This window comes from Nanorana parkeri, unplaced genomic scaffold (genome assembly GCF_000935625.1).
Source record: "Nanorana parkeri isolate BGI_ZX_2015 unplaced genomic scaffold, ASM93562v1 scaffold1114, whole genome shotgun sequence".
NCBI lineage: Eukaryota > Metazoa > Chordata > Amphibia > Anura > Dicroglossidae > Nanorana > Nanorana parkeri.
The window spans coordinates 300,061-323,365 of record NW_017307382.1 but is presented as its reverse complement, the minus strand read 5'-3'; the positions used below and the strand labels follow the sequence as shown (position 1 = coordinate 323,365).

At 41.2% G+C, this 23,305-nt stretch overlaps 1 protein-coding gene across 1 annotated transcript in view; it reads right to left on the bottom strand.

Moving 5' to 3' along the window:
* CROCC2 (ciliary rootlet coiled-coil, rootletin family member 2) overlaps positions 1-23,305 on the bottom strand; it is a 117,277-nt gene that overhangs the window by 41,005 nt on the left and 52,967 nt on the right. The window contains exons 12-19 of the mRNA XM_018567897.1: positions 18,320-18,409; positions 16,402-16,587; positions 15,755-15,945; positions 13,461-13,643; positions 11,825-11,969; positions 11,207-11,353; positions 9,261-9,491; positions 8,934-9,127 (exon numbers count right to left, since the gene is read on the bottom strand). Coding sequence (XP_018423399.1) covers positions 8,934-9,127; positions 9,261-9,491; positions 11,207-11,353; positions 11,825-11,969; positions 13,461-13,643; positions 15,755-15,945; positions 16,402-16,587; positions 18,320-18,409 — 1,367 coding nt within the window. The remainder of the gene's footprint in view (positions 1-8,933; positions 9,128-9,260; positions 9,492-11,206; positions 11,354-11,824; positions 11,970-13,460; positions 13,644-15,754; positions 15,946-16,401; positions 16,588-18,319; positions 18,410-23,305) is intronic.

Sequence of the window (23,305 nt, the reverse complement as noted above, 5' to 3'; positions counted from 1 at the left end):
TTTGAAAAGAAAAATAGACCGAAAAATGACATGAGCAAAATTAAAAATCCTACCGCCAGGGAGGTTAAACAAAGCAAAACATGAAACAAGCGAGAGGCTGATAATGTTAAAAAGTCACAGAAAGCACTTCGGAAGATTGAAGTTCAATCTGCAAAGTTTTCTCATGATATGGAAGAATTGTCAGCCCAAATGTTTAATTATCGAGATAAAGATGACCAGAATAGACAAATGATCATTTCTCTTAAGAAGAGTCTGGATCAAATCTCTAGTGAATTGTCAGATTGTCAAAGGACAAAATTGGCTCTAGAAGGAGAATGTGAAAGGTTGTGCACTGCTAAAATAAAAGTTCAGCAGGAGTTAGATGGCCAAAATCTGCAGGCATATCTGCAGTCTATGCAGGAAAAACATGCCAGCAATGTAAAGGTTAAAACTTCTGTATGGGAGAGAGCAAATGTCACTGAAACTGTTAGCAGCTCACACCCAGACTTTTGGTCTATTGAACCTAAAATCATTAGACAGACCAGAAAAGATAAGGTTTCAGGGTTTGAAAGTGATTTCAGTGACCCCTCCGAGCAAGAGGAACATTTTTTTTCCATTTCAGGAATAGCCAAGTTCCAGATGTCTCCTTCTTACAGGCAACACCTACCTCCACCTTAGGTGGACAGGAGGATAACACCATATGTGTGTCTCCTGAAAGGGTTGGAGATGTTTGCTTGGAAGGTGATGTTCTAACCATTCACCTCCATCCAGAAAATACTGACTCTACTGGGTTCAGTGATCAGACACAATTCCTAGCAGTGATTGAAAAGGTGAATGATGATATGTTCTAAAATCCAGTGTACCCATCGCACTCCTGACCGAATAATACCCCCTTAAAGTCGGGTGGGTGCCAAAGTGACTGCAGATGCCTCTGCAATCCAAGATAAGTGTATGTATAAAGTCACTCGCACTCCAATAGAATTTCAAGTCAAAAACGGTTTATTGACTCGATTGCTATCACATCATATAGCGACGTTTCGGAACAACAGCAGTTCCTTCTTCAGGCAAACAGAATGTGAAACACCACAGTACAAGTGCAGATATATATATATACATGGTGAGAAAGACAGTGGACAAATCACATGAACACTTGTTAATCCCTCCTTTGCTGGAAAGACTATGCATTCCCGCCATAATTATTATATAACAAAGCATCACACGTAAGACATTACCCAGATCAATCAGGATCGTCTGGCCCTTTAAGAGTTCTAAATGTGCTGCCATGTTGCCTCTGGCCTTGCTGCAAACTACCACATGTGCTCCTGAGTTAGCTCCGCCCCAAACACTATCCAAGTGTGGAGATGGGCGGGATCTCTAGCTCTCTCGGCATGCAGCCTGATTGGAGAGAACGCTCGTCCGTGTGGCATAAGCGTTGCCTAGCAACCAGGCAAAACACACTATTCTGATACTGAATATCACTCTTGTAAACTACGTAATAGCAGCCTTCCTAATTGATATCCTAATGTCACTGCAGTGTTTTTGGAACCTTCTCTTGAACCAACCTTTGGTTTTACCCACCCCTTTATGATTGATACATGTATGGTATAATCTGTCCAATTTAGCCATGAATGCTTATGGATTTTCCTAGGTCTGCCTATATTTCATATATTACATATGAGACTACTACATTGTAGTCCCCTTTATGTCATCTTGTTGCATATGCTCCTATTTATGTCTTTACAAGAGTGATATTCAGTATCAGAATAGTGTGTTTTGCCTGGTTGCTAGGCAACACTTATGCCACACGGACGATTGTTCTCTCCAATTAGGCCGCAGGCAGAGACAGATATAGTCTCCATGGAGCTAGAGATCCCGCCCATCTCCACACTTGGATAGTGTTTGGGGCGGAGCTAACTCAGGAGCACATGTGGTAGTTTGCAGCAAGGCCAGAGGCAACATGGCAGCACATTTAGAACTCTTAAAGGGCCAGATGATCCTGATTGATCTGCAGTCACTTTGGCACCCACCCGACTTTAAGGGGGTATTATTCGGTCAGGAGTGCGATGGGTACACTGGATTTTGGACTTTATTAGCATCACCCATTCGTTTGCACCCCTAATTCATATTGGATGCGATTTACATATCGAGTAAGGCGAACCAATCTGGTTCTCCTACCATCTCTCCGCCTAATGGAAGTCATTGAGCATACATCAAGAGCTATGAGTCATAGCTACAGCCCCGAGGAAATCAAATCAATCCTCTTTCCAACTGACATCAGCAAGGCGTTTGGTACTGACACGGTTGATGACATCTTCAAAGAACTTAAAAAGCTCAGGAAAAGACGTTCAGACCTGGAGCTACATGGACAGACTTTGTCCGAATATTACAGGATGAGGAAAATCCCAAGGGGTTTCGGCATCACCAACCAGCCGACCATCGGCCAAAATAAAAGACACTTCTGTGAAAAATGGTGTGAGGTGTTCACCCAAAATGCACTCAACTACATGATTCTTGTTATAGAAGAAGTCAAAATACAACTGTGCCAGGTGAACAGAGAAATTGCTGTGTTGGAGCTTACCCTGAGAGAAAGAATAACTGACCCCGAGAAACGGACCAGTGATCTACATAAAATCGATCTTTAGATCGATACATACATGGAGAGACAGATTAAACTTAACAAATTCAAACAAGTAAATCTTGACTATCAAGATGGACGAGTATATCCGTGGCTAATAGGCAACACACGACAACGTTACAGACCTCCACAAAAAAGGAATTATGCAAAAGATTTCCGCAAGCCCACAACAGGCACGGGCGCGTCATCCTCAGAAGGTGACATACTCACCGAAAACCCTTCATCAGGCAGCGAGACGGGAGCGTCAGCCGGTCCTGCCACTCAAAATAGAGGCAAGAACCCCCTTTTTCAAAAGGTCCATGACGCAGGCGACCCAGGAGAGGATGCAGGACCACCAAACATAAGAACAAGAGCGTACAAAGGGAAACCCCCGAAGGGAGCCCAGTAGTGAACCTGTCCTCCAGAATATTCACCAGAAGTGAATGTGATTTATTGTCCAAAGGTCTATCCTTCTGCCCCAGTGGACGTTTTGATGCCCTTCTATTTCTATTGGACGACAGTAGCTACTTAACCATCTCCAAATCAATCATTCACCAAACGAACTTACCACTCTAGTCGACATAGGGGTCACCAATGGATGGATCAACAAGGATACGGCTGAGTTTTTAATCAATATCAACGCATGTACCCCAGTTATCTATGGTCTACCTAATATACACAAGGGGGTTGATCCCCTGAATTTTCGATCCCCTTGTATCTGGTATCGATTCCATCACACAGCCGATGGCACAGATGCTGGATTTCTTCCTACAACCATTGGTCAGGAGTTTACTTGCATTCCTTAAAGACACTGATGATTTTCTCCAGAAATTGAGCCAGTTTCCCTCCATAAAACCAGAATGGCTCTTTGCGACAATGGACATCTCTTCACTATACACAAATATCCCCAATGAGGCAGGATTGTCAGCCGTGGAGTTCTTCTTGTTGAAGGAGGAAACACGAGAATGGCCGGTAGAGTTTATCACGCAATGCATGCATTTCGTACTTGAGCACAATTTCTTTATGTTCGAGCAGAAGATGTACCTGCAAACTAAAGGAACTGCTATGGGGAGCTCTGCGGCACCTTATTTCGCCAATTTATTTGTGGGCTACCTGGAAGAAATGCATATCAACCAATCCGAGATATTCAAAACGCATGTCATCTGCTGGAAACGCAACATAGACGATGTGTTTGTTATTTGGGATGGCAATGTGGAACAATTCAATGACTTTGTAACATACATCAACAGCATATTTGTTGACATAACCTTCAACCCTGAGATTTCTAACGAAGGGGTTTCATTCCTCGATGTCTATGTGTTTACTCTTTCACACAGGATACATACCTCCATCTATACCAAACCAACGGACAGGAACACCATTCTACATTATGACAGCTCTCATCCCAAGCATCTCCGTGATAATCTTCTGATATCACAGTTCCTACGGGTGATGCGCATCTGTTCTGATCGTGACGCATGCAACATGCATATCAAAAACATGCGTCAGAAGTTTTTACAGAGAGGTTATCCTGAGTATGTGGTGAACAAAGCCCTTATACGGGCGAGAGAGAAATCTCAACAGAGTGGAACACCGAAAGAAATGGACAGGATTGCCTTTATACACACATATAATGACATGGCCCATACCACACGGAAGTCCATCCTTAAAAATATGAATATTCTAAAAGCGGATACAAATTTGACACCAGTCATCAAAAAGGCACCGTTACAGGTGTACAGATGAGACAGAACACTGAGAGACCACCTTGTACAGGCTGAACGCAGAGAAAAATATATCAAGACCCCCTTTAAAATCCCGAGCAAGACGGGCTGCTACAAATGGCGCAATTGCAATGTCTGCAAGCCCTCATTGAGGGGGAGCACTTTCTACACCCCCACAATGGGAACAAATACTGCACCAGAGGATATCTGAGCTGCAATACGGACCATGTGATCTATATACTCAAATGCCCCTGCTCTTTAATATATGTGGGTAAAACCAAAGATCAGTTCAAGAGACGTTTCGAAAAACACCGCAGTGACATTAGGATATCAATTAGGAAGGCCGCTATGGGTGAAGAAGTTGACCAACGAAACCAGTTTCCATCCACTTCATTGAACACAAACACCAGGTGCATGAGCTGAGAGGAATGGTCATTGACCACATTCTGCCAAACCACAGAGGTGGCAACAGAGACCGCCAACTGTTGCGCAAAGAGGCTTTCTGGATTTTTACGTTGGACACTGCAATACCTCGAGGTCTTAATTCAAATCTCTTTTACATATATTTTCTATCTGATGGATGAAGTAAACTTCCTCACCTTCCAAGGTACTTATCTGATGATGCTTTGATGAACATGGAGCCCATGAATCCCTGATAGCTTTGGTACATTTAACTTTTATTTATTTTCTCTTCCCCCTGCCGTCTCTGCTTGTTTTTATCAATTTGTTCTGTTTTTTTTATAAAGCTTCCGGGACATTATATGACTTTTTATGATTGATACATGTATGGTATAATCTGTCCAATTTAGCCATGAATGCTTATGGGTTTTTCTGGGTCTGCCTATATTTCACATATTACATATGGGACTACTACATTGTAGTCCCCTTTATGACATCTTGTTGCATATGCTCCTATTTATGTCTTTACAAGAGTGATATTCAGTATCAGAATAGTGTGTTTTGCCTGGTTGCTAGGCAACGCTTATGCCACACGGACGAGCTTTCTCTCCAATCAGGCTGCAGACCGAGAGAGACATAGGGGTTAATTTACTAACGTTATAAACACGCCACGAACAAGTATACACCTCTGTAGTGTGTTCCCTCCCAGCATGATCTATGGGTGGAATCTAGACACCTTTGTAGTGTGTACACACCCAGCAGGTGTGTTGTGCAAAGCCAAGCATGAATTGCAAGGTGATGTTGTGTAAATTAGCTCTACATTGTGTTGCTTGCGTTGATGAATGCAGGAATGTAAATGCATGAGCTAACCATTTTTGTCTAAACTGTGAAGCAGCATTATATATGCATCATGTGCATGATTTTTCCATATATGGCATTAGTGGAAATATGCTTTTAGAGACTTTTTGGTTGATAAATACGGTTTGCTGTGTAAAAATCACACGCACCTAGTGCATGTATGTGTTTAGGTTAGTAAATCACCCCCCATAGTCTCCATGGAGCTAGAGATCCCGCCCATCTCCACACTTGGATAGTGTTTGTGGTGGACCTAACTCAGGAGCACATGTGGTAGTTTGCAGCAAGGCCAGAGGCAACATGGCAGCACATGTAGAGCTCTTAAAGGGCCAGATGATCCTGATTGATATGGGTAATGTCTTACATGTAATGCTTTGTTATATAATCATTATGGCGGGAATGCATAGTTTTTCCAGCTACGGAGAGGTTAACACGTGTTAATGTGATTGGTCCACTGTCTTTCTCATCATGTATAAATATCTGCACTTGTACTGTGGTGTTTCACATTCGCTATATGATGTGATAGCAATCGAGTCAATAAACTGTTTTTGACTTGAAATTCTATTGGAGTGCGAGTGACTTCATGCATACACTTATGATGATATGTACTTTCCCTTACAGGTTAATGACCTGGGAAGAACTAAAAAGAGCTAAACTGGATTTACGCCAGGGAAATAGTTACATTAGTAGAGATCTACTAAAACAAATGGCTAACCCTAAAGTAATTAGGTATCCAAACCCTCAGGATAACTGGGTCCATGATCTGGATGATGACGCCAACAGTCATAATATATATGCTAAATGTATGTTCTCCATTTCTATTGGGGGTAAAACAGCCACTCATTTATTCCTGGTACTCAATGAGCCACGGTGTCATATATACATTGGCAACGATATATTACATTGCTTTGCCATACATGTGGATCTAGTAAATTCCACAGTGTGGACTAGATTAAAAGGGGATCCATGTAGTTTAATGGATGAACATGAGGCCCTCAGATCATCCCATATACTGCCATATGCAGTAAGTATATTAGTACCACATAATGTTATTATCCCTCCAGGTACTAATAATTTTCTGTTACCTATCCAGGTACCGAAAGGCCAAAATTTGAAGAATCCTGATGCATTAACCTCCCTGGCGGTAATCCCGAGTCTGGCTCGGGGTGAATTTTCAATGCTAGGAGCGGTAACCCCGAGCCAGACTCGGGGCTGCAGAGAAAAGTGACACTCACCTTGTCCCTGCGATCACCTTGTCCTGCGATCCCGCGGCATTCATTAATAATGGAACTTAAAATGAATTCTCTCTGTCTAAAGACACTATAATTGGTCTAGCATTAGATTCAGATTATTACACTTTTTGGTTTCAAAATGCAATTATTGGCCTAATACCTGAACAATATCTCACCGAGGAGCAAATGGTTATTCTTCTCCTGAAGGATTGTTCACCATTAACTCAGTTTATCCTTTCAATCCTGAAGAAGGTACCTGTAAGGTGGAGGAATCCTCCCTTACCTTTGATCATCCACTTAATGAGCAGGAAGCAGAGGAAACAATTGAATATATTGCTAATACAATCTCTTTCAAATAATAATACTGTATATAAGGCAACTCCATGAGAACTTCTTTTAATTGTTGGCGCTCTAGGTCATTAGAGTATCCATCAGCTAAGGATATTTGTTGCTGGACCATTTCCAGAAATCCTGGAAAAATTTCAGGTTGACCTTTTTCATAGGCTTCAAGCCTGTCAGTGAAGTCATTATTTGACTTAATAGCCTTTTCGGTAAACTCACGATAATTATTAGTATTGCATGAAGCATATACATACTTACTTAATTGAATAATTTTAAATATATTTTTTTATACATATATTCTTACAATATTCAACCTATATTCATTATATATTATTGGTTGTACTCATTGAAACATATTAGTATAAATTATTAATATGGTGGGTTTTTGTTTTAAGTACGAATAATTAGGTTGGGTATACTGTTATTTTCTTATCCGTGAAAGAATTTAAGTTAACCATTGTGTCAGTAGATGACTTCATTCTCAAGGTATTTGGAAGAAAATTTAATTGCTACTGTTCAGACTTTCTCAAAGCTATATATCTGTTAAAGAGACAGTAAGTCGGATAGGTGCTGCCATAGAAAGGACCACCCTATTAAATGTATGGTTTTGTTCAAGGCTTAGGTCAGAGGTCATCTCAAGGAATAATATTGGAATTTTAAGGAAAAGTCCAAAATTATTTCTAGTCCAATATTTCCCCCTTTAGGTAATTGCAGGGATGGTTTTTAGAAAAGTGACACCTTTCTGACGTCATAATTAGGTTAAAGATACGCAATCTACGCACACATTTTTGGGTGATAAAAGTTAGGAGAAAGGTAAGAGAGAAGAACGGAAAGACTGAAAGAAAAGAAAAAGTATACAGGAGGACGTACACAGACACAGGAGGGACAGATCTGAAGCGGATTGACAGGCTGACCAGGGGAACTGAACCAAAGAGGACCTGAATATCTCTTGTCCCTACAATGACACAAAGCTGACATCTCTTAGACAAAAGATTTTTCAATTTTTGGTAAAGTATACATTTCTATTTATCTGTAGGCAATTGACTAGCCATATATATATCTAACTAGACCATTTGGTCCTTGTTAGCATCAAAACTGAATTGAAGTAAAATTTCTAACTGCAGTAGAAAGTTATGTTCTCTTCAATTTTGGGAGAAATATATAAAGAATCTCCTTGAAGCTGATTTCAGTTTCTAGTCAATGGTTTAGTTGTGATATATACTTAAAAATAAAATAACTTAGTGGAAGTTTGCCTTTACCTTAAATATATTCTTGGCTAATAGCCAGTCCTGTGCATAGTATTATACGTTAGTTCATGCGCAGTAGAAATTTGAGCTTGTGAATATCTGTTGGCTGGGAGAGGTCACGTGTCAAATCTGCACATTATGTTGTCACATTCTGCTGAGCTACTGAGAAGCTACTAATTGCATTCCAAGAGTTACTTAGTTTTGTATCATTGATATTTGAAATAATATCTAATATTATTATTATTATCTTTGTTGAGCAATATTATTGAAATTTCGATCCATATTCTTTGTTGTCACCAGTTACTTTTTGATTATTATTTTGCACTGTTTTTTAGTCAATAAATATATATATTTTTGCGCATTATTGTTCTTATTTTGTCTTCAAGTGCGCGCAAATAAAGAACTCGAGTTATTTTGTTGATTTGCGGAAATAAGATGGGAATCTCCTTAATTACAGATCCTTGCTTGTTTTCATCAATAGAAAACTGTTTATTTTATCAGAGTAAACATTCTGACAATACACAGTGAGTTGGAGTATTACCGAAGCTGCTCCGCTTCATCCTCTTGCTCATGCCTTTCCGCTTCAAGAGCTGCTACCTTCACACCAAGCTCTGCATTCTGATTGGTCAGGTCTTCCATGCGTTGAGCAGCCCGCAGCAGAGCTGCTGACTGTATGTCCAGCTCTCTCCGGTTTTCTTGTAACTGGTCTTGTAATAACTGTACTGAAGCATTGGCCTGAGAACAGTACAAAAGTCCACTGTTACAAAATATTTTTTACATCTGAGACTGTCACGCAACATACGATTTTGTGGTCTTACTGATCACATGTTGAGTATGTTTGAAATGTAATGTTCTCCTTTTCTGTTACCTGTGCAAGCTGTTCCTTTAGTTTTGCTTTCTCTCTCTGTAAACTGTGAAGCTGCTCCTCCATCTTCTGCAGCTTCTCCTCAGTGTCTCGGCACCTCTGCTCCAGTCTGGCTCTGTCTGTCTGTAGCTGGGACACCTCCAGCTCCAAAGCTTCACACTGCTCCTTCAAAGTAGCACAACTTGCCTCACTAACACGCCGGTCCTCCTGCTGGGAAGCCCTCTCAGCCTCTAGCTGTAGACACCAATAAAAAAACAAATCCAATTAGATGCAGTTACAATAAGTTTGAATTACATTATATCCATTTCCTACAAGAAACATAAAGTGTGCCCACCAGCATGTCATTTTGTGTGCAAGAGTTCCATATGATAAATGTTTAGATTTAAAGAAGAAGTATAGGGAGAATAAAACATACTTTCCCAAATACTTAAAACCAGCATGGGGCTGCATCTGTCTCACGCCAGCTCTAAAACCCAGAGCTGACAGCTCACATGACCGCTGATCACTGAGTTCTTGGTCTCTGCTGTCAGTCTCCTGTCAATCACTGCCCCCTGCAGGGATTCCACCCTTACCTCTCTGTTCTTCCAGCATTGGCTGGAGCAAGAGACAGTGAAGGAAGTGGGCACAACTGTTCCTGGCTCTCAGCCGAATGCAGAGAGTCAGCGTCAGCTGACACTTGTCTATTTTTTTCGTTCAGCCCTTAGGCTAAATGATAAAGAACAGATTCCTCCATCAATGTGTACAAGCGACGATGGACAAATTCCCCGCTGTTTGCAGTGTATTCTGACAGCAGCTGCCAGCCGCTGTCAGAATACCCGAACAGAGCTAGCAGCTAAATGGCTGCTAGCTACGTTCGTCCGAGAATTTTCCATCCGCCTCCTTCGATCAGCAGGACCACGGTGCGAATTTCAGCTGGTTCATCAGGAACTGGCCAAAATGTGTATACCTGGCATTTGGCTGCATTCACATGAAGCGTTCTGGGATTTCTGCAGGGAGAACCTATGACATCTGTCAGCGGCAGTCCACATGTAATCATTCATGGTACGATTACATGCGGTTTGGAATAAATTGTCCTGGGACAATCATCTGTCCTGAACAGCATGTACTCATACCGCATAAGTCCCCGTGTGAATGGGTCCTTAGGCAGCCAGGGTGGATCCTCACAATATTGTCGGGATTCTTCTTGACTACAGCACTCCTCTGCATAAACCCGATATCAGCTGACTTTGGGTCATAGGAGTGCATTAGAAAATGCACTCCTATGACTCAAAAGAGAAGTTAAGCCAAAAAAAATTGGTTTTTACCACTCTTTTAAATGCTATCATATATAAGTAGGTTAATTGGCTCCTGTCTAAGTTGGCCCTGTATGTATGCATGTGACCTTAGATAGTAAGCTCCTTGAGGGCAGGGACTGGTGTGAAATGTGCAACTATGTAAAGTGCTGCGTAAATTGTCAGCGCTATATAAATACCTGTAATGAATAAATAAATTAATGTGTTACTTGCCCTCAGGGGCAGGGCCCTCCTTACCATCTTGTCTTGTAATGTCTTCCTTATATTGTAAAGCGCTGCACAAACTGTTGGCGCTATATACATTCTGTGTAATAATAATAATATTTGCTGCACAGGGCCCACCAGTAGACATTTAAAACCTGTGATGGGGGCTGTTCTTGTCCTTGACCACTGCACTGAACTCTGTAGCACAGACACCCTGAGTTTTCTCCCTTCTGTAAGCCCACCATTCCACTTCCACACATCAGATATATACTGGTGTGCACTACTCCTGCACATTTGTTTTAAAATGAAAGTTCAAGTTGGTGCTCAGAACAGGCTTTAGGTAATTACACTGGCTGAATAAATAAATAACTGCAAGACTTGAAAGGAAAAACATACTTGTAATAATATTAATATATATACATATATATATATATATATATATAGCAAAAGTACCTGTAAGATGACACGGTTGAGAGCCACCTTATCTCGTGCTAAACCTTCATTCAGAGCACCCATCTTGGCCAGGGAGTCACTCAATGCTGCCTGTTCACTTCGCATTTGGTTTAGTGCCATTTCCAGCTCTGCTCTGCTTGATTCAGCCTGGCATGGAAAGCCACGTTAGAAAAACACAATTCACACCAGAGACACTGTGTACTGTACTAATCAGTATTCAATATTTCCCTCTCTCACTGAGTTCTTGGACCAAGCTGGATTGTCTATGTGGCATGTCCTAGAGACTCTTCTCAGATTAACAAGCAGAATATACATTTTCAATAATAGCATGATTGTGATTTATGGGGGTTCATCATAACTGATTTGACATTGCCACAAAGGTTTTATCATTTAAACGGTCTCAGATTACATTATATGTGTAGTACTAACAGATATACTTCTAAGTTATAAGTGTATTATAAACTGATGGGATTTTCACTGTAATGGTTTGAACTGTTCTGAGCAACATAAACAGAGCAGAAAACCAGTCCGTGTAGTCAGAAGATAACCCACTGCTACCAGGAGCCTGCAGAAAGAAATGAGGAGGACAAGTGATAGCCATTAATCACATAGACAGACCTTGCTAAGTGCACAGGTGACAGCATCCTTCTCTCCTTGAAGGACATCTCTTTCAAGCACTGCCTGGCTTAGATTTTCTCGGACGGTAACCATGTCTTTTTTCAACACCGATACCTTCTCTTCCAACTTCTCTTGGGTTCTTTGCCTATTATGACATGAAGATAGATAGTTAATGTTTTATGATGTACTTGAGCAGTTACTGACACTAAAATGGTGCACCCCAGAAAATACAAAACAAAATCTGCTCCTGAGCATCTCTCTACCTTTCTGTCTATAATGCCACAACTCTTCACAAGAGAATTTTGGCTAAATTCAGATGGTCATCAAATTGGCAGACCACTTTTGAAGGCCTTCTACAGTATGTACTGTGATAATTATACCTCCTCAATAGGGAGTGCACAAGATGGGAGCTTTCTTTACTCACACATTCAATATGCTTAAAGTGTATGTAAACCGAAAATCTATTTTTCAGTCTGGCATCATGCCTGACTGTACACAGTTTACTTAAGCATTTTTTTGTGACTTTATTGCAAAATGTTTTACCTGGAGATCCTGCCAGTTTTAGCAATTCCAGTTGCAGGCTGAGCTCCTTCAGTTGGCCAACTGAAGGTGTGTATACGAAAGACTGACAAAAATGCTAATTGCAAGACTAGAAGTACAGTTACTGGCAGGATCTCCAGGTAAGAAACATTCAACAGAGTCCCAAAAAACATTTGCTTAGGAAAACTGTATACAATGAGTCATGATGGCAAACATGCCGAAGAATAGATTTAGGGTTTATATACACTTTTAGCATATGTCAAGAATTAATTTGTTATGTGGCACCTACAGCCTTCTAAAATGTTTGCTCCTACATCTTGGTTTATCTATAACTGGCTAGGCAGTGATAATAATATACTGGACATAAAGTCAAAACTTGACATGAGGTTTATCACTTTCCCTTGCCGTTGTTATGAAAGCAGCAACCTTTACAACCATGCATATCCTACCCACTCACTGACATTGGCTCTCTTCCTGTGCTATTGGTCCTCTGGCATTCCTATTTCTTAGCCATGATCCAGGACAGGTTTTATGTGAGACTGCAGCACTGATTGGCTGCCTCTTCCTAATCAATTGGTGCCCCTGCTTCACACAGCATATGCAGTGCTGAAAAAGTAAATGTGTCATGGGGCTGGTCAAAAATCCATACCAGCAAGTGGGTAATATTTTTTAGGGAAGTAACTGTTATTGTTTTAATGGCAGCAGGAAGAGCAATGCACCTAAACCTAACATTTGGTTTGAGGCTTGCTATACAATGTCCTCAGAGACCATATAAGATAAATCAAGAAACACACTGATATAGCTTACATAAAAATTTCAGGACCTGATCCAAATGATTAATTATCCTCTATAAAAACTTTGGGCAATCTTTCATATATTATAGTGCTACTGACACCAATGTGGAATTCCCAAGTATCCCAGAAGAGGATGCATTGTAAAAAACCCATCATCCTGAACTACATACAGTATATGCTCATCTGGCATTTGTAGATATAATATCCTTCTATCTTGTTGCATAAATGAACCAAGCATATTACACAAGCTGTCATCTGAATTGTGCACGCATGACATAAAAATGCAGCTCTCTTTTTCTCACCCTCTCTCCAGCTCTTTCTGGCTGCGTTCTCGGTCTCTGTTCAGATCCTCCTTCTGCTCCTCCAGGATATCCCTTTGGCGCAATAACTCTGCATTCACTGCCTTTAGTCTTTCAAACTCCAGGAGTGAGGCCTCAGCCCGCTGCTTAGCTGTCTTTAGGGATTCCTCTACTGTTTCCTTCTCTCTATATAAGCAAAAAAACCAATACTTTTATAGCAAAATACTCACTAACTGGTCAGAATTTTTAAAAATGTACCTTGTTACCTTGCAAAATTAGGGTTTTGGGTTATATTACCACCAAGGATACTAACCGTATGGAGGTTGTATTTTTTTCCTGTATTAGAGCCCCCTTATCAACTCAGAGTGTACCAGGTATTTGCTAGAATGTCTCAAATATGGTTTCAAATGGCAATAAAAATGTGTTTATGAAGGTTGGCAACTCTGCTAGTTTTTGATAGCTGTGTCCCCGGTGGGGACATTCTTCTTACATACTCTGTGCTAATCAGGAATGGAATTGAGGGAAATTCTCATCCAGATGCACATTTACAAAACAAAGGTTCAAACCTTTAGGGATTCTCTCCCGACCCAAAAAAGTTTTGGTCCGAAGTCTGATAAATAATCCTAACAGGCATGCTCAGGGAATAGGAAGGTTAGACTGATGGTGGAGCTATACAGTAGACTTAAATAAGGTATTATAATGCAATGCATTATGTGCCCTAAGTCATCCCCTACCCAAAACAAACAGGGTTATTCATAAAAGGGTGAAGAGTTTGGGGAAGGCAGGAGAAGTGAACAATCTAGGACAACATAGCTGAACTGCAAAGTGAGCTGAACTGGAGAATATTTCCAAATGAGCTATGTTGTCCTAAATTGTTCACCTCTCCTGCCTTCTCCAAACTCTACACGATTTTGTGAATAACCCTGTAAATGATTAGTGTGCACCTTTAAGTGTTGGGATGAAAAAATAAAAATTTGTACGGTAACAAGAAAAAAAATCTTTTCATTAGGGTGAACTTTAGAACAAAGCAACACAACACCCATCTTTATTGTCGCAACTTTTATTTATCAGGTTCAAAGACTTGAAATGTAACAGTAAAGTAGAATTCTGACATCTGCCACTGTCAATTCATTCATTGTGTTTATTTATCAAGGAGAATAACAGTCTTACAGTGCCTTCTACAAAGCTGCGGGTTAGTTTAGTTCAGTGAATTTGTAGTGAGTGCTGGTTTACTTGAATTTCAGATAGCTCTTCACCCACATTTTTGCTGCACATGTTCCTCTCACAAAATGTTGCTTTAGGATTGTCATATAACAATCAGAATAAAACTGCAGTTTTGTTTACCTATTTAGATTAGAACTGTCAGTCATGTAAGCATAATTTACTGATAGCAAGAGGAGGCCAACAGTTAACTAAAGTATATGGTGGGAAACCTTTCTGTTCTTCCCTTTATCTTAGAGCTGTGGTGATATACTCTTGCCCTCCAACTGTGCTTTAACTACAAATCCCATTATGCTTCTACCTCTGGGAGTCATGTCTGTAACTGCCAGTCTTGCAATGCCTCATAGGACTTGTAGTTCAACAATAGCTGGAGGGCAAGAATTGCCCACCCCTGCCTTAGAGGAAAAGGGAGAAAAGTCCAGCACACTCAATGCCCACCTAAAAGATTAAATCCTATAGGGTACAATGTAAAAGGAAAAACTGCACAGCAAGGACACTCTACTGTGTAAAACTGTGATGGCACATTCCATTTATGCAGCATTTAACGTTAGCAGTAAAAGATTACACGATAACATGGTTTAGTGGTTGGCGCTTCTGCCTTGCAGCACTGAGCCACTTCACTGAATCCACGTTCAGCCAGGACATTAACAGCATGGAGTTTGCATGTTCTCCCTGTCTTTGTGTGGGTTTCCTCCCACACTCCAAAGACATGTAGGTTATTTGGCTTCTATCTAAACTGGCCCTAATATGTGTGCATATGAGATTGTAAGCTCTTCGAGGGCACAGACTCATGTGAATGAGTAGTATGTAAAGCACTGTGTAAATTGACAGCACTATATAAATACCTGTAATAAATACAATTCTGACACATCACTGTACTAGTTTCATACCACTTTCAGCATCTCTGTACTAATTTCATACCACTTTCAGCATCTTTAGCTATCAAAAGGAGAAAGTGTAGAAATCAAACAGCAGGATGCATAATATATAATCAATGGATGGAATATTTTTTGGTAAAAGTTTTTGACAAGAATATAATAAGAGGCTCATGGATCTGCACACCAATTGTAGTTTACCTGTTCAGGGAGTCCAGGGTGGCCTGACATCTCTGAGATTCTTGTTTTACTCTCTCCAGCAAGTTACTAATCTCATCCTTCTCTCTCTTGAGCTCCAATCCTCGCCTCTCAGCCTCCTGCAGACTATCCAGCAGCTGCTTCTTAGTATCCTCCACTAACTGCTGTGCCAGTTTAAGTTCAGCCAGAAGCTCCTGCCCAAGAACAAGTACAGTGAGTGGTATAGTATGTATAGACAGGCTGTGGATTCTGTGTGTCTGGGACCATGTGTTCCAAAGCCAAGAAAAATTGTGGTGCCTTCATGAAAGATTCAGATTGTTGTCAATGGGTCTGACAGCAACATCAAAGCAAAGTTTTATACAGGTGCAGGGATTCCGGGAAAGGGGCAGGAACTCATGTTATAAAAAATACAAATTAGTATTGGCAGAAAGCTGACTTATACAATGGAAGACATCTGCTGGGAAATCTGAATTTTATATTTTATTCAATTACATTCACAATACATTATAAGCACAAGCTTGTGTATGCAGTTCATAAAAATGTTAATCAATGGATTATAATGTCAATTCATAGATTATGATGACTGTCATAGTTGTATAATAAATATGAGATATAATGTAAATATGAAATATAACATCATAATATTTCACCTTCTCTCTCTCCTCGTGCCTGTGCAGGGTATTCTGAACCATTCTAGCAGCTGCATCTTGTCTGTATGGGGAACTGCCTCGGCTGGGAGATCTCTTACTGGATGGAGAAGCAGCACGTCTAAGATCATCACCTCCTGTGCTCGCTGAACTGTCCATATCAGGGCTCATACTATCTGCCTGACATATCTAGAATAACAAACAGCACAATGGTCTATAGTGTAAAGCAGGCCATATACTGGTAGATTTTTGCTCAAACATTCATACCAGAAACCTCATCAGAACATTTATGAATGCAATCAGAGACTTGATAAATGTCTTTCGAAATTCAGTTTGATTTTAACATTTGATTTTGGAAAAAATGGAGTGAAAGTCAAAGTGACTGCCATAAATATTGTAAGGATGTGGACCTGGAACAGCAAATTCATTTATTTTACATCCTACTTTAACATTTCATTCACTTTTGCTATGCTGTATAAAATGTTGCTAGCTTTATTGTGTTTAACGGGAAGACATTCAACAATTCAGGCCCGGTGCAGACCTCCGCAATCCGGGATCGCGCGTCCCGGGATCGTGCAGTCCTGCACATTACAGGCAGCGATTGCTGCGCGGCCCCATTGGTTTCAATGGGGTGACATCTGCGCGGCAATGTACCTTTTTTTTGCGATACACGACGCACGGCTGTTTTAGTGTTCGGAAGCATGGGCGGAGTCACGGCGGGAAACCGTGTGATCCACCTGGAGCGACTGGCACACACAGCGCGTGGAGGTTAGTAGTATAATGTCTATCTGGTTACGTATCTATTTCTGTGACTTCAGTTGCACTTTAGATTAAAAAACAAACTATAAACTGAAGTGAAGAAGCATGGTCCAGATGTAAGAAGAATGATTAGAATTGCAAGGTTTCTCCACCCTTATTTAAAAAGTAGAAAAACATAATATAAGTAAAGGACTTTATTCCTCCAAAAATTTGAGTGAGACCACTCTAGAGGTCTGGAGTGATTCCTCCTTACCTGAAGGGAACCATCAAAATGAGCACTCCAGGGTGCCACAGGGGTCAGTGGCGTAATAATCGCCATAGCGACCCAGCCGGGCCACTATGGGGCCCGCTCACACAGGGGGGCCTGGCCAGGGCATCTCTCTGATGACGTGCGGGACGCCTGGGTCGCTATGGCATATCAGTGCGCTGGCTGTCACTTGTGGCTGGGAGGCAGAACGCGCCGCTGTTAGATCACTGACAACCAGTCAGTGATGTCTGCAGTTGCGCGTTCTGCCTCCCAGCCGCTACTAAGTTGTGTCAGTGACAGCCAGCAGCTTCTGCAGAAGAGGCTGGACCCGTTTGCAGTGGAGGAGGTGGAGCCCGGCCCGGCAACGTAAGAGAAGGCGGGGCCCATCGATGGAGTAGAAGACAGGGCCAGACGATCAAAGAGGAGGCGGGGCCCGGGGCGGAAGAGGAGGCGGGGCCTGGCGACCACGGAGGCGGACCGCGCTGACAGGTAAGAGGTGTGCAGCCCACCGGAGACCCTGCAGAGCTATCAGGTGGCCTCTGCAAGGGACATAACTAGAAATCACAGGGCCCCATACAAAAGTTTGCTATGGGGCCCTGTGATTTCTAGTTACGCCCCTGACAGGGGTCATAATTAGTGGATAAAATATGGGGCATGAAAGGGAAGATCTTGGCAAGGGGAGGCAATGATCGGCTGTGACGGAAGCAGATGAGGAAAATCAGGCTTTATCCAAGAAATACAACAGAAAAAAACAATGTACTCCAGTCGTTATGCTGGTGCATTCAGTAATAATAGTTCTGATACATTGGCACACATCCACAAATATGCCCACAGGCAAGAACCACAATGCAGGCAATAAGCTATCATTTTGTAAGAAGCATATTTATATCGGTCCATTAGAGAGAATCTACATACCTGAGTTATGGCATTCAGTGTTTGCTGCAGTGACTCACATTCTTCTCTGACACCTTCCAGCTCCTGCCACGTGTTACACCCATTGCTCTCCTATAAACATAAACCATATAATACAATTGAATGGGAATTTGCCATCGGTAGTCAACTTCAATTTATCAGCACTGCAAGAAAACCTGCCCTAAAGGTATCAATAAATATGAGAATGTTGCTTGTTTTCCGAGTGCCACCTCTTTGTTCAACAAAAATTGACTTCAGGGCTGCCACAAATCAATGTTTTTTATGTGAGGCCTAGTTCACATAGGCTTCATCTTGTATGCGAGCAGTCTGAACAGCAAGGTTTTACGACTATTTGCAGAGCCTTTGGAAAGCTTTGTTGAAACCCTTATAGCACCCTTTAGCTCCAGTTTTGGAATGTTATCCAAAGATCCTAATGGGACTGCAGACAGGCTGCTAGCAGCCTTCAGTAAGCTTCAACACCACTTGAAGTTTATTGGAAGCCTGCTAGCAGCTTGTTTAAAGTGACAGTCCCATTGAACTCCCATTGAGATCTGTGTCTAAAATTCTGCTGGAGCTGAAGGTTGCTTTAACGGCTTCAACAAAGTTGCTTCACAAAAACTTTACAAATGCTTGCCAAAAATTGGGGGGCTGGACGGCAGGAGGAGGCCACAGCATCCAAGGTTAATAAGAGCTCTTCACAACCTGTAACGCTCTGCCTGGCATCACGCACAGCCCACTGATGTCACCGGTTGCCAAGAGCTGAGTGGGATGATCAGGCTTGCGTCTTGCTAAGCTCCAGGCAACCAGTGAGGACTATATGCTGGGTGGATGCCATTTGCATGGCACTGGCACCCCTAGATTGTGCTGAGTATAGGAAAGTTCTAAACCCATCAGGATGAAAAAATATCCTTTAGATACGTTTTAATTGTTAGGATTAACATGCACTTAAACATGTTAGATTAGTGATAGACAGCTGGAGCATTGCAACACAGTTAAAAGAGAACTACTGGGGAAGGGTTTTTCCCCATAGTTCTCTTAAGGTTCACAGGAGGACATATACTAACCTCCTCCCGTGACCCAAAGCTCAGTATATAGCAAGCTACAACTCGCGGTATACTGAGACTGCCGCAGCCGGGATGGATCCCAGCAATGCTGTTTGTGACAGTTTCATTGTCACACATCGGCTCGAACTGTGAGGATGAGTGATTTTCACTCACCTCATAGTTCTCCTTTAAGGTTAGAAGCAGAGTTTCGTTTCACTGCAATCTGCTTAACAAAGAGCCCTTGTGTCTTTAAAGATTGCAATGATTTGCCCTATAATTTATCATTAAAGCTACAAAGGTTACCTTCGATCCTTTAACCCCCTCAACACAACACATGACATATAATGCTAATGGGTCCAAAACGTATTCACATTGTAGAGAATGATAAATGACTAAACCAGTGAGCTGGTTATAAGGACAAGCCGGGTAAAGTATTATAAGTCATGGAGATGTTGAGGCCAGGTAATGGCTGCCTGGATAAGTTTTAGAAAGAATGCCAAGAGGAAATCAAACAAAATTATGGAATTTAGGTTTGGAGGTGAAAATGCCAGCAACAATTTTGAGCTTATGTTCAAACATGTACAAATATTTAAAGTCATGTTTAAAATGTATCAGTTCTTGTCTAGATAATATCAATCATAGCTGCTACTTCACTTCTTTCAATGTCTGAGCTTAAACCAAGAGGTGTTATATATACTGCCTGTAGACAGGCTAGAGTCCAAAAACACAAAAACCAAGTTTGCAGGGAAATCCCAGATCAAAATTCAGACTAATAGTCAAGACAGATGGCAAATGTCATAATCCAAAATCAGATCAAAGACTCACAAACACAAAAAAGTAGTTCTGTAATAAAAGCATCCATCGGCATTGGGTCTGTATAGTCCTTCAGTACTCCCCAGTGATAAAGTGTGGGGAATTCACTGTATCCCACTTATTCCTTTAGCTGACAAGATCCCTATGAAACTGTCACACATCGGCTCATTAGATCGGGAAGTGAGCGAACTCATACCGTCGCTCGCTCACTTCTCGATCATCTCCCTGCAGAGAGTGGTGACCGTCAGTCACGGCTCCCTGCAGGGATTTACTCCCCCTCCGATCCTCCAGCACTTCATAAAGAGTACCTGTCCCCTACCCAATACTATCACATTGGGGATCGCATTAGCTCCCTCATGATAGCAATAAAAGTTAGTTACACTGTACGTCGTCAGTCACGAAGGGGTTAATAATAAAAATAATTATAGGTTATTTATTTATGGTTAACTTTAAACTGATGAGCTGTAAAGACATTTAAAGCATTACCTATTAATAATTTGGGGACACACAGTTTCGGGAATTCACATATTTGGGATTTGTTTACTTGAAACAACCTCATCTTTCATTTTGTACAAAAAAAGTGGGAATTATATTGTGTTTATGTGCACAAAAATCCATTTAGTGTACTTTTTATTGAACATAGAGAAGTGATAAACAGTTGCAAAAATATTACTTGACATAAAAAAATGCAACCAACGTTTTGTTTTACAAGGCCTTTGCTTCCAGAAAATATACAGGGGGGTAATTTATCAAAACTGGAGCAGGCATAATCTGGAGCAGTTACCCACGGCAACCAATCAGCTTCTCAAAGCTTAACAAAGCTTTGAGAAGCTTAACAGAACAAAATGAAAAGAGAGAAGCTGATTGGTTACTATGGGCAACTGCTCCAGATTTTGTCTGCTCCAGTTTTGATAAATTCCCCCCCATAATACTTTGACAGTTTTAGGTCATCAGCCCAAATACATATTCTAACATGTGTGCAATAAAAATAAAAATTGATCTGGAGGCAAAGAGGTTAAACAGAAGTTTTAGGAAAATGAATGGTAAATAAAAATGGGACACTGGGCATATTTATAAATCAGTGAATGTGACATTACCCAAATATTTACTGCAGGTGTATCTTCCTGGTCAATGCTTTTTGCCGTTTAATTGTTTATTTTACATTATTAAATAGTATTTTTTTTTTTATTTAGAAAGAATCACAAGGAGATATAACAGTCCAGAGTATACATTGATGTCTACAATTGTCAAGGCAAAATAGGATCTTTGTACTTACTGTAAAATCTGTATTTTGCAGTTTATTAAGGGACACAGGATCCAAAGACAAAACGGGTTATACTGCCACCTAAATGAGGGCTTGGACACTGGCAACAAAAAACAGTGACCAGCCTAGTATAACCCCTCTCATGCCAGAACGCCACAGTTTGTAGAACAGCAATACTAGGAGTAGATCACAAACATAGAGGGATGGGACCTGCGTCCCTTAATGAACGCCAAGAAAGGGATTTTACAGTAAGTACAAAAATCCTATTTCCTTTCTCGTTTATTAGGGGACAAAGGATTCAAGAAGAGAGAGGTCTAACAAGAAGTTTTTGTTTTTTTTCCACAGTTAATAGAGAACTACGGGGTAACCTTTTTATCCCATAGTACTCTTAAGGGTCATGGAGGGACATATACTAATGTCCTCCCATGACCCAAAGCTCAGTATATAGCAGGCTATTGCTCACTATATACCGAGAGCGCCGCAGCCGGGACGGATCCGGATAATACCGTTGAGATCCACCCAGCTGCGTGAGTGTGACAGCTGGCTCTGCCTATCTAGAGGCAGATCCAGCTGTGCCCGCCCCCTACCCCGTCCATTCCTCCAGTCAGCGGTGGAGGATCGGAGCGGGGAGGGGGAATCACTGCAAGGAACGGAGACTGACAGTCACCGCTCTCTGCAGGGAGATGATCGAAAAGTGAGCGAGTATGCGTTTGCTCACTTCCCGATCTATAGAGCCGACCTGTGACAGTTTCATTGTCACAGGTCAGCTCAAACTATGAGGTTGAGTGAGAATCACTCACCTCAGAGTTGTCCTTTAAATATAAAATATTGCATAGGAATATTTGCCAGTATAAATCAGCAAGTGGGGCACTTAAGGCTACTGTACATTGGTTCTACAGAGTAATTTACAGCCGTGCTGTGCACAGCCTGTGTTATGAATTACCTGAAGCACGATATCAAATTACACATGCATGGCTGAATAAATCAAAGAGGGGACACTCCCCTTGACTCCAGTCTTTCTTATTAGAAAGCCCAATTTTCTTAACCTTCTTTAGCAACCTTGTTACCACTGAAGAAAATAAAACAGAAATGACCAGATACCTTTATGGTTACCCCGTGTACCACCTGTAGTTATACCTTAGGCTGCACCTTTATTATTATGTTTATTTAAAACATTTCTGTAAACCTCTTTCTCTTTAGGTTTTATATACTATTACTCTCGCCTTGAAAGTTTTGGTAAAGCCGTCATGTGGCTCACCCGGATTAGCCTGACTAATGGGTCACCCAGTCAGCCTTCACCTGGAATGAGATGTCAGCTCGAAGTGACCTAATCTCACAGAGCGGAGCCCTGTTCTTTCAATGCTTCAGATTTATAGCTCTTTTATGAAGTGTCTGCAAGTGACCATGTTAACAGAAAATCCCTGGAGAGTAATGATGGAAAGTGTCAGTCAAAGAAAATAATCACAGTGTGTAAAACCCGAGTTCTCTAAATACAATTTTCAAGAGCCCTTCAGGGAATTTCACTTGGAGTGCAGCTCGGAGTTCATGCTTCACGAGGTGACTGCGCATAGATAAAATGATCCTTCTACAAGGGTTTCAGAAAACACCTGCAGGAGTTTGATGGGGGTGAAGTTTAATGTCAGAGTGTAAAGTAAAAACACCAGATATTACAAGTCACTGTACATTACATTTTCACACGTAGGTTTTAATTGAATTCCAATAAAAAAATACAAAGATGCAGAAGGATGAGAAGGATCTATACCATATATACTCAAAATAGTTAGCGAAAGATGATAGGCATATTGATCCTGTTCAAGGCTGTGCCTATAATGAGGCTGTTGCCTCAGACAGCATCTCTTAGGGTCATGT